The following is a 10,889-nucleotide window of genomic DNA, read 5'->3' on the forward strand; positions in this document are numbered from 1 at the left end:
AACAAAGCATGTTGATGTCAGCTATCACTTCACCAGACAAGCAATCACTGATGGCATTATCAACATTATTGGATGTGGAACCAAGGATATGGTTGCAGACCTTTTGACCAAAGGAATTGCAAGAGAGCAATTTGGAAAGCTGAGATCAATGATGGGAATGAACTGAATAATGGAAAAAGTGGGAGTGTTGAAAATAGTGTTCCATTATGCAGCAGGATCAAGGGTTTCCTTGGAGGGAACAGAAACCCTAAGGAAATTACTAGGTGGAACCAGAAGCAACTGGAAACAGCTAGAAGGGACCGGAAGCAACTGGAATCTACCGGAAGGAACCAGAAGGAACTGGAAAGAACTGGAAGCAGCTAGAAGGAGCTGGAAGGATCTGGAAGGAGCTGGAATGATCTGGAAAGATCAGATGACTGATCAGATGACTGGTCAGATGACTGATCAGATGATACTTGAAGAACTTTGTATAAATTTTGTATGAACTTATTTTGTCTATATATTGACCAGCTCCCTCCCTTGTTTTGTACATATCATTCAATCAACAACATATAATATTATCTATCAAAGCACACTTAAGGAATATCATCATCAATGGATAACTCTGACAACTTCAATATGTCTGGAACTTCCACTGGCAAAGACAATTTGCAACATCTATCACTATGAGCGTCCCTGAAGAATACAAGTCTCTGGAAACTTCCTTTAAGGAATGCACTGCCAGTTTTAAACATTGTCCACCTCCCAACGACTAGGTGAGTTTTACTTGTTATTTATTTGTTACGATGCTGGAATGAGCTGCTGTATGATTACTTGCTACAGACCGGTTTCTCTCAGTCAAGCGATGACTATGGCATTTACAGAAGCAAGAAATCAAACCTATTGCTTGCTGTATATGTTGATGATCTGATTATTACTGGCAAGGATTTGGACTCTATCAATGAGTTCAAAGTGTTGAAAGGGTTGAAAGTGGGGAGTTGTTGTGACTTTTTATGAAGTTGTTGTGACTCTTTATCATGATTTTATTGTACTTTGTTGTTGAGATTTGTTTAAAGTCTTTTCCCCCAACCATTGTTGTTGTTGAGGGGTTTGTACTTTGTGTTTGTGGGAGAGGAAATACCCAGGAAGTTGTATAGGGTTGTCTTGACTGACTGGGCTGTTTTGTGAACATAAAAGGAGCCTCTCCCACCTCCCTAGCTCGTTGTCAGAATTTATTATCAGCGAAAGGAACAAACGTGTATCTGACCAACGACTAGTCCTTTTAATAAATTGTGTTACCAACCATCATGAGTGCAACTCCAGCAGAGACTCCTGCACTTCCAGAGTTCGCTACCACAACTCTTGAGACAACAGAACACCTATTGCAACAGTAGAGACAGCAGACCACCTATTGCAACACTTTCGGGCATATCATGATCCCTCGCAGTGCTTTGAATGATTAGACTTGGGTCTCTCCTAACAGCCTTAATAGTATTATTCTATCTTCGTGTGAAGGGGTTACCATGGTTGGTTGGTGTGGAATAGAAAAAGAGGGTGGGTGGGTTTTCATGTGGAGGTGTGCAGAACCCTAGTCATGAGCGAATCTTTCGGGAATTATGTTACACAATGGAGCAGTAAAAGAGACGAGAAGCCCTGGGTTATGGATCATACTATGAACTTTACCACAGCACACTCCCCTGTCAAAATCTAGTTGTTGCAACGGACTTAATTTACTATAATTATCATCAAATCTGTGAGCTTTATGCACTCATGAGGGGTTGTGGGCAAATCGAAAGATACAAAGTATCAATAGGGCATTAGGGTTTTAGGGCGTATTCAGGGTTTTTCATCCCTACAAAAACTCTCTCATCTCCATCAGATAATTAAAGTCACTGGTACCATCAGAGGACTTCTCTCACTCAGAGCCGGAAAGATAAGCTATTGGGAAAATGGGTAATTAGTTATTTGGTGATGATGATGATAAATCTCTTTTTTAAGTCCATTGCAACAGCTAGGTTACAATAGACTCTCTCCCCCTTCTCCACTACTACTATATGATAAAACAACATAGATCCTAAGATTGTGTCATAATAAAAGATAGTTTAATATAAAATAAATGATCCTCAAGTGAGAAACAGCACGAAAAAATCTCGCAAAATTCACTAGAACATATTTCGAATAAAAGATAAAAATTCACAAATCTCAATAATAACCAAGCAAGCTCTCAACTTCCTCAAGAGACCCCACTGCTACTCCTCCATCTCAACATGGGCAATGCACACTCTCAAATTTACAAGAAATTAGTGACCAGTGCCGATGTGGGTCTTCTGAAGATATTTGACAAGTACAGAAAGACCTTTGTCTGTCCACCGAATGCGATCGAGCATGCATTCGGCCATAGGGATACCTTTAAAGGCGCTCTTGTGTTCCTCTTTGTGCTTCTGACAAGAAAGAAGCACATGCTCAACTGACTGCATTGGGATTCCACACCAACACTCTGGAGAGGCACGAGGCTCGTTGCCATGCCTTGCAAAGTAGCTGCTGAAAAGGCTATGTCCAGTCCGGAAGCTCACAATACAGCTGGCAATGCTGTGAGGGATATCCACAAGGGGCTTGTCAATAGAGAGTCGAGGCTTGCCTTCATATTGATAATATTCTGATCGCGGTGCGGCTTGAAACCTTGCATTCCATTCCTCAAGAGCGAGATCCTGCATCATGCTCTGCTGGTAAAACATCAGCCATATGGAGACTCCATGTCTGCCAACATGAAACGAAATCTTCATCTTCCTAGGTTGAAAATACATCAAATAAAAGTACTCTATTCTTTCATTTTATATAAAGCAATTTGTCCGGCAATATTGTCAACCTGTTGTTTGTTCATCCTGTCACCTAGGGTACTTTCGCAATCAATATGCCTCAGGAGTGCTTCTACAGTTCCGCTTTTTTTTTTCTTTCAGATAGCGTGATAATAAAAGTTCTTCGTTTTCTTTTTTATCGGATGCCATAGTTGGTTGGTGTGGGATTTTGCGGAGAAAGGGGAACGGTTGGATTCTATGTAGAAGCATGCTGCTACAAGGGGCTCAACATCATGTCATAACTAGTGAATTTTGCGAAACTTCTTTGTTCTTTTTTGACCTTGAGACTTAATATATGTAGACTTCTGTATTATTATGACACTATCCCAATATCTGTTCTGTTTTGTCCTATTTTGTTTGCTTTCTACCATCACTGGTGGAGAAGGGGAGACAGGCTGTCATAGCCTAGTTGTCATACACAGACTATAAAATAGATTTGAGTCATCATCAGCATGAGGACCAATTATGCAAACAAAGCTGTGAAAGAAAGCTGCATTCTATGGGTTACACAATGGACTTTACAGCAACACATTCCCTTTCTGTAAAAGAATTTGAAGACAGGCTCCTACTGGCTAGCCTGTCCTCCACTTCAGGCAGGCATACTTCGATTATAATATTGAGAAGACAGAAAATTGAAGTTGGACTAAATGATGATGATGATGATGGTGATAAATATTTGTTTTAGGTCTGTTGCAACAACAAGGTGATGATGATGATAAATCTCTCTTTTAAGTCTGTTGCAACAACTAGGTTATGACGGTTCGTTAATATGACAGACTATCTCCCCCTTCTCCACTGTATAATAAACAAAAGAGATCCAAAGATTGTGTCACAATAACAGATAAATCAATAACAAATAAATCTCCTAATCAAAATAAACACAAAGAAATTTGTCAAAAATTCACTATAAAATATTTCAAATAAAAGATAAAAGTTCAAACAAATTCAATAATAAACATCCAAGCTATTGACTTCCTTAAAAGGCTTCAGTGTTACCCATCCCACTCCAGGTCACCAAGTGCTACTCTCAAATCCACCAAACAATTGATCTACAACTCATTCCTCTGGCTCTGTGCGAGAGCGGTTTGCTGGTGATACCAGTGACCAGAGCCAATGTGGGTCTTCTGAAGATATCGGACAAGTGCAGAAAGACATTCATCTGTCCGCAGAAGGAAGTTAAGCGTGCGTTCGGCCTTAGGGATACCTTCAAAGGTGTTAGTTTATTCATCTCTGTGGTTGCAACAATAAAGAAGCACATGCTGGACGGACTGCAGTGAGATTCCACACCACCACTCTGGTGAAGGACGAGACTCTCTGCCATGTCCAGTTCGGAAGCTAACAATACAGCTGGCAAATACTGCGCGATGAACAGTCATGATTGACCTGGTCCGGCGATGAGGCTGCTTGAGTGGCTAGGCCAAGAGCGGGATTGCTGCCTTCAACTTTGGTAGCAGAGCGAAGCCAATAAATCGAGACTTTGGTGTTGAAGTTGGACTAGAGAATGGAGACAAAAAAATAATGGGATAAATTGGCGACAGTCTGTCATAAGTAGCTGTTCTATGTAGACTCTATAATCAGAAGATATGCCATCATAATCATCATCCTCATAGTGAGTTGAAGCAGTGAATAGCTTGGATGGTTATATTTGAAGTTTTTGATATTTATCTTTGATTTGAGATTTGAGATATGTCAAGTTTTGCAAAGTTTCTCTGTGTTTTTGACCTGGAGATTTATTTGATATTGAATTATTTAAAATTGCGGCACGATCTTGTAGATTTATTTTGTCTTGTTTTGTTTTGTTTCCAGTATTATTTGGTAGAGAAGGGGGAGATATCCTGTCATAGCCTAGTTGTTGCACACAGACTTCGAAATAGATTTATTAATCAATCAATCATTCACATTGAGTTGGTGAAAAGAGCTGACTTCACAGCTCACTATAGCCTGCCTTCAGATGATGAGAATGTCCCATGGTTTTAACTGATGAGGGCACATTTCTGAATTTTCCAACCTACTCTCATGCTTAATTGGGAAAGAGCATGCATTTTGTGATCAAGCCGACTACTAAAGATGAAGTGATTCAAACCCATCAGAGATCAATTAAAGTAGTCGGTGGTCTCCTACAATAGATGCCTCAAAGAACGTAGCTTTCTTGCAATCCTTATGTGATGTTAAATGATAGATCATAAAATGATAACCTTTTATATACAGCAGATCCATTCTTTCTCAATATAAACCAAACCGATGTATAATACAAATTCCAAAAAGCTGCAAGAAATAGATAGTCACAGCTGATCACACATCATACTACTGTGTCTATGAAGACAAGCCAAGTGATGACAGCTGAGCTTAGCATCTGCTCTTTGTCCAGGCCTTCACAAATTCAGCCTTTGACTCGGCATTGAGCTCATCTCCGAGCTTTTTGATCCGGCCCAATGTGCAGATAGAATCAATGCACTGAGCGATACTTCCTTCTGCGGTTTGTGGGACAGGTGTGCCAAACTGAACTCTCACACTCCAGCCCTTCCAATTGCACATCAACTTCAATAAGTATATGAAAACAGACGAGACAGGTACTGGTGTAGAGACGTCCGGCGGCGTGTACTTGATATGGGAAGGGATCAATGTATTTTCGGTAGACGTCGAATCCAGCTTGATTTTCATGGCAGAAGAGTAGAGGAAGCCTCTGCCGTTAGTTGTGGTGCCTTCAGCGAAGAGAACGACGACTTTATCTTTCGATTTGGCTTTGGACACGATATCCGACAATACCGACGATGATCCACTAAGCTTGGTAATATTAGGTAGCCTCGTCGCAGCGATAAATGCCTGCAGAGTGTTGTAGGTCTGATAAGCACCGGTTGGAGTTGGAATCACGAAGCAGCAATCGAACCTGTGGTACCAGTTAGACACCCTCGACATACTGCAAATAGAAGGCAGTTACTCCGCCAAAAACTTACTCAGTAGAATATACCATGGCATCCAAAGGAGACACGAAGTTGGAAACCACAACATCGCCTGCGTTCGGTGTCTTCTTAGACGAAGAGGCACGACGTGATCTGACACCAGATCTTCCACTGGCATAGGATACTCTCCAGTAGAACAGGCCGATAATGCGAAGCAAGACTTTTGTGGATAAACTTTTTACTGCCGGAGGCAGAGGAAGCAAGACTATCACTGAATGCAAAATACAGTAGATTAGGCACAATGGTAATTTGATCGCGACCGAGACTATCGCAAGAAGTATATTACCGGCGCGCAAGCAGATAGCTTGTGCGCTAGTATCGCCATCACTGCGGAAAGTTGAAGAAGGATGAGGTAGGAATGGAGCTATTCCAGTCCCTTTATCGCGCCATATTGAAAACTTCTCCATTACGCAAACACACAACTTGTTGGAGCCGAAGCAACTTCGATAAGCTGAATGCAAGCGATTCAGATACACAAGTCCTGAAAGCTCGGCGCGGCTCAGTAAGGCTTTAGTTGGTCATGTGATCTTAGCGCGTCATTGATTAAAGACTTTCTATTTAGATGCATCTTTTGTCGCTTCTTTGGAAGTGCAATATTGAACCGAAATCAAAAGACCAACATAACGCTGCAATGGTCTAGAGAGGCTTCAAGTCTAGGATTTAGGAAAAGGCATCTGAAATCTTTTTGCGTCGAGATTTGCGTCCCGTGGTAAATCTCTTTACCTTTAATTCGGCAACCATGGCTCCCCCATATCCAACGATTGCAAACGGTCTCCAGTTTCTCAACAGCTATCCCCGCAGCAAGACATCATGGAAATTTGGCAGCACTATGATTATGTCAATGACAGGAATACTGTCTCGTTTTTTTCTCTACGGGTTTCATAAGGTGGAAACTTCAGGTCTCAAAGAATTTGAGAATATGCTGGACGAGGCGCGACGAAGAAATCGAGGAGTCCTGACGGGTAAGTGCTTTTCTTGAAGCTGATTGACGTGTCGCCATTATTCAATTGCTAACAATTCTGTGCTGTAGTTTCCAATCATGTTTCAGTGTAAGTCGCATATCCACACCATACCAAGTGTCAAATGATAACTGACTCGACATCTTCAGCGTCGACGATCCCGTCCTTTGGGGGCTGCTTCCAATCAGAAAGATGTTCAACCCGAGGAATTTGCGCTGGAGTTTAGGCGCTGCCAACATCTGCTTCACTACATCGTGAGTAATCAGATCTTGTCTGTGAATTGTACTCAGCAACTAATCGCAAAATTATAGAGTAACGAGCAAATTTTTCTCGATGGGCCAGGTTTTAGCAACGTACCGATTTGGAACAGGCCCATACCAGGGGTCAATTGATGCCGCGATTAGCCTGCTTTCCCCGAATATGACCACTGCCCAGTTAAAGTCTGAATCATTCGCGTTTCCAGAAAAACAGCTCAGTCCTCAGTGGATCCATATATTTCCCGAGTCGCTCGTGCATCAGGCTCTTCCCCCCACGACACCACAATGAAGTATTTTCACTGGGGAGTGTCCAGAATCATTCTGGAATCCGAGGAATTACCGGAAATTGTCCCCATATTCCATTGCGGTCTGCAGAACATTTTCTCGGAAGACCGTGAAGTTATGAAATACATTCCCAGATCGGTGATATTTCCCAAGTTCGGGGCAAGCAGACAGAAGTTGAGATTTAACTTTGGGCAAAAACTGGATCCAGCAATGTTCGCCAGTGAAAGAGAACAGTGGAAAAAAATTCCGGAGACTGAATACGATGGGGAGGAGGCGCGAAAGCTTCGCTCTTTGGTAGCAGCCAAGCTTCGTGAATCTGTTGTGAAAGTTAGAGACGGACTTGGTCTACCGAAAGAAGATGAACGTCTGAAGGATCCTGAGTTTTGGTCTGGTTTGGATGAAAAATCTGGTGTTAAAGTGGCGGGAAAATATGGCAATACGTCGGTGAAGGTCATAGAGAAAGAAGGTTGAGTGTGAGTATTACGAGGCTCTACTAGAGGCCCGCAGTATATGTATATAGCATTCTAGTACTACGATAGATATGTGTGAATTGGGTGAAAAGTTTTTGCGATGTATTCAGTTCATCAAAGTCATTAATGATATATATTCGGTCATCTGAACAAAAGCACAAACTAAAAATAAAGCTGTCAGTCGCATCCGCCGTTGTTGCCTTGTGCAGCGATCTATTTCTTCTTTGCCGGTCCGATATGGGTATTGTTGACTACTGTAGCAAATCTGAGTGAATTCACGGTCTCGGGGATGTGCTGCTTGACCGGAGAGATGTTGACAAACATAAGGGTCTTCGAGTTTCCCCCGAGAGAATATTGAAGGAGATATGTCAACTAGGTAAAGCAATGTTAGACTTTGTCGATATCGATAGAGAAACGTAGAATGAAATATTACCTTCGAGTTTCGGTATGGAATATGTGTACGGTCCTTAGTTCCGATGGCGGTTATAACTTCGCGCAGAGCACTTAGACTCTTGTTTATAGCCACAGTCTCACGTAATCGTTCGTCTTTGCTCTGTGAATGTGCCAGTCGCTCAGATCCAGCTAAATCGATGAGGTTGAGCGTGCCATGTCTCTCCTCTCCTGTAGACTCATTTGTGCCGTGCAGCGAGAGAATAAAAACACTGTGTGAACGAGATGAACGCTCGTTAGCTTTTGTTGCTGCAACGGTTCGATTCTTGGCCGCTCTTCTGAGTACATCAGCAACATCAGTCCGACTCTGCAGACGGAGCGATGAGAGTCCTGGTACTGAGATCTTTCCCTCCTTGATATCTTGCCGTATGTCCAGTTTCTTCTTATCAAACTCGTCGGACTCGACTAGTAAATCGTAGATTGTCTCGTTATAAATTTCGAGAAATTGCCCCTCCAGTTTGTAAGTCCATCCTCTATCCTGCAAGCCTTCGGCTGTCGAGAAAATCTGGTCGACAGCACGTCGAATCATACCATCGTCAGACGACCTGTAGTTCTGTTAGCATATGACCTCAAAGTCAAAAAAAATAACTGTGCCCATATCTTACATAGTGAATGTCTTTCCAGATCCGGTCTGACCATAGCAGAAAATACACACGTTGTATCCATCGAGAGCGCTCTGAACGAGCTGTGAGATCTCATCAAAAACGTCAGCATTGGTAGCGGCAGGAGAGAACACCCGATCAAATCCAAACGAGTGCGTCTTTGTAGAGACTGTTCCCATAGCTGTTCCCAAAGCGCTTTCGTTGCTTGGTCCAATCAATTCGATTGCCGAGCATTCTCTGTCCTTATCAGGATAGTGAATATCTGCCACATCCAAACTCTCCTTGGCGGACGGCGGTCTAACTCGGCAGAATACTCGGATGTTTCCTCTCAGCTCCTGGACTTGGTTGTGCAATACACGACGCAAGGTCTCTTCCTTGATCAATTTCTCTTTGGCCAAGGCAGCTGCATCTGTCGCGTCTGCAAGTTGCTTCTCCATGTCGCGAATTCTGCTGTCCTTGTTCATGACCACGTTTTCCAGCTCGTTTATTTTTGCAAACAAAGACGCCTTAGTGGTCTCCATAGAGAGTGTGCTTTCAGCTTGTTGGCGAAGTCTTGTTTCCAGATCTCCGGTTATCTGTTGCTGGCGTTGAAGTTGCTCCTCGGTTGAAGCAACCAAGGCACGCGTTGTCTTCAATTCCTCATCTCTTTTCGACACTTCAAACGTGGCAGTTGCGCGTTCAGACTCTAGCCTTGTTGCAAGAATCTGTAGCTCCTCACGTAGCGAGACGGCCTCGGCTTCGTATTTTTCGCGAAGCTGCTGCTCCTGCGTTTCCAGTTGAGTCTGGAGAACTGACTTTTCTGATTCAAAGGAAGCCTGTAGTGCCTCGACAGCCTTAGAGTGCATCACATCGCGTTCTTCTAGTGTCTTTTGGGAAGTCGTCTTTAGCTCTTCGCTCTTCATTCGCTGCTCGTGGTGAAGATCCTCCTCTTTTATTCTCGCCAGTCTGCGTTGCTCATCAAGTTCATTCCGATATTTCCGCTCGAGATCTTCCATTTCAATGCGGGCCCGGCGCTGATCGTCATCCATATCGCTTTTTGCTTTGCGCAGCTCTTGCTGAAGTTCCATGTTTGCCATTTCCATTTGTCGAAGCTGCAGTTCCGAGCCTCTTCGTTCGGTCTCGAGTGCCGCAACTAGATAGACATTAATATGATTGAATGAAGGGGATATGGTGGAAAATATTATGTAATGGCATACCTTTAGCGTTAAGTTCTTCGCTAGTCTCGTTGAGTCTCGTCAGAAGCATGTCGTAGCTCCGCTCCATTCCGTCTAGTCTGCCTTTGACATCCCAAGGTGCATTGATTGCATCTACAGAAACCGGCATGATCCGAGAAGAGGAGACGTCGTCTTGCGCACTTCCTGGTCTAGATCCAAGCTGTCTTGGCCTCATGGAGGTAGCAGATTTGGATCGAATGGTATGTCCGCCATTGAAAGTGGTGGTGCCCGAAACCGAGCTCGAAGTTGAGGATTTTCGAGACAGCCCGGCTGCAAGCTTCGTGTTGTTGGAAACACCCCTTTTGTCGTTGACATCTAAAGCACGAGTGCTCGCGATGGTAGTGCTGACGCCGCGAGTAGCTGCCGGTTTCTTGGGCATGGCCTGGTATTGTTGCATTTTAGGAGCACCGCGGTTCATAGTGCCTAGGGGAAGATCACCCAAGGGATTCGTAGAATTGCCTCCTCGTAGTTTTCCGGAAAGAGGGGATGTGGGAGCGGCATTAACCTGCCTCTGAGGTATGCGAGAGACTGTAGCCATGGGGGTGCAGGGCACTGTTGGGAAGGCTGAAGAGTCGGCCATATTGTTGAATGACTGCGAAGACAATAGACCAAACCAAAAAAGGAGAGTGTGGTTTTGGTGCCAGCTGTTGCGTCTGTGCTGAATATAACAGATACACGCAGCGATTCGTAGTTGTTGAGTTGTTGATCACAGGCCTGGGTTGGGATAGCGGAAGGTGTCGAGCGGGAGCATAAGAACTGGATCTGACGGTTTGTTTGTTTACATTATTGCCCGGTTGCGAAGGCAACGGGATAATTTGAGTGAGCAGCGGGTTTTGTGTCATTGTGTTAGGCGGCGCC

The 10,889-nt window shown here is 43.6% G+C and overlaps 3 protein-coding genes across 3 annotated transcripts; 1 reads left to right on the plus strand and 2 right to left on the minus strand.

Moving 5' to 3' along the window:
* Window positions 1-4,995: 4,995 nt before the first annotated feature.
* BZA70DRAFT_81197 (uncharacterized protein) lies at window positions 4,996-6,363 on the minus strand. Its single transcript, XM_064915429.1, has 2 exons — window positions 5,789-6,363; window positions 4,996-5,721 (listed from the first exon to the last, which is right to left on the minus strand). The coding sequence occupies exons 1-2, from the start codon at window positions 6,199-6,201 to the stop codon at window positions 5,181-5,183; spliced, it is 954 nt and encodes a 317-aa protein (XP_064766114.1). The 5' UTR covers window positions 6,202-6,363; the 3' UTR covers window positions 4,996-5,180.
* A 19-nt stretch (window positions 6,364-6,382) lies between these two features.
* On the plus strand, window positions 6,383-7,869 carry BZA70DRAFT_283838 (uncharacterized protein). Its single transcript, XM_064913496.1, has 5 exons — window positions 6,383-6,756; window positions 6,825-6,843; window positions 6,903-7,007; window positions 7,065-7,263; window positions 7,302-7,869. Exons 1-5 carry the CDS (start codon window positions 6,534-6,536, stop codon window positions 7,764-7,766), a joined length of 1,011 nt encoding a protein of 336 aa, XP_064766115.1. The 5' UTR covers window positions 6,383-6,533; the 3' UTR covers window positions 7,767-7,869.
* A 3-nt stretch (window positions 7,870-7,872) lies between these two features.
* On the minus strand, window positions 7,873-10,867 carry BZA70DRAFT_81218 (kinesin-LIKE protein). The gene is made up of 4 exons (XM_064915430.1): window positions 10,014-10,867; window positions 8,821-9,949; window positions 8,199-8,760; window positions 7,873-8,137 (listed from the first exon to the last, which is right to left on the minus strand). Exons 1-4 carry the CDS (start codon window positions 10,609-10,611, stop codon window positions 7,979-7,981), a joined length of 2,448 nt encoding a protein of 815 aa, XP_064766116.1. The 5' UTR covers window positions 10,612-10,867; the 3' UTR covers window positions 7,873-7,978.
* Window positions 10,868-10,889: the final 22 nt, after the last annotated feature.

Source organism: Myxozyma melibiosi (assembly GCF_037950935.1).
Source record: "Myxozyma melibiosi strain Phaff 52-87 chromosome Unknown BZA70scaffold_13, whole genome shotgun sequence".
Taxonomy (NCBI): Eukaryota; Fungi; Ascomycota; class Lipomycetes; order Lipomycetales; family Lipomycetaceae; genus Myxozyma; species Myxozyma melibiosi.

Bases quoted from the DNA above. Each gene is read 5' to 3' on its own strand.
- BZA70DRAFT_283838 (XM_064913496.1), top strand. From the start codon at position 6,534: ATGGCTCCCCCATATCCAACGATTGCAAACGGTCTCCAGTTTCTCAAC. The intron at 7,008-7,064 runs GTGAGTAATCAG...GCAAAATTATAG, and splicing joins AACATCTGCTTCACTACATC to AGTAACGAGCAAATTTTTCT. The intron at 7,264-7,301 runs GTGCATCAGGCT...ACCACAATGAAG, and splicing joins ATATATTTCCCGAGTCGCTC to TATTTTCACTGGGGAGTGTC.
- BZA70DRAFT_81218 (XM_064915430.1), bottom strand. From the start codon at position 10,611: ATGGCCGACTCTTCAGCCTTCCCAACAGTGCCCTGCACCCCCATGGCT. The intron at 8,761-8,820 runs GTAAGATATGGG...ACAGAACTACAG, and splicing joins TCTGGAAAGACATTCACTAT to GTCGTCTGACGATGGTATGA. The intron at 8,138-8,198 runs GTAATATTTCAT...TGCTTTACCTAG, and splicing joins TTCCATACCGAAACTCGAAG to TTGACATATCTCCTTCAATA.
- BZA70DRAFT_81197 (XM_064915429.1), bottom strand. From the start codon at position 6,201: ATGGAGAAGTTTTCAATATGGCGCGATAAAGGGACTGGAATAGCTCCA. The intron at 5,722-5,788 runs GTAAGTTTTTGG...CTGGTACCACAG, and splicing joins GCCATGGTATATTCTACTGA to GTTCGATTGCTGCTTCGTGA.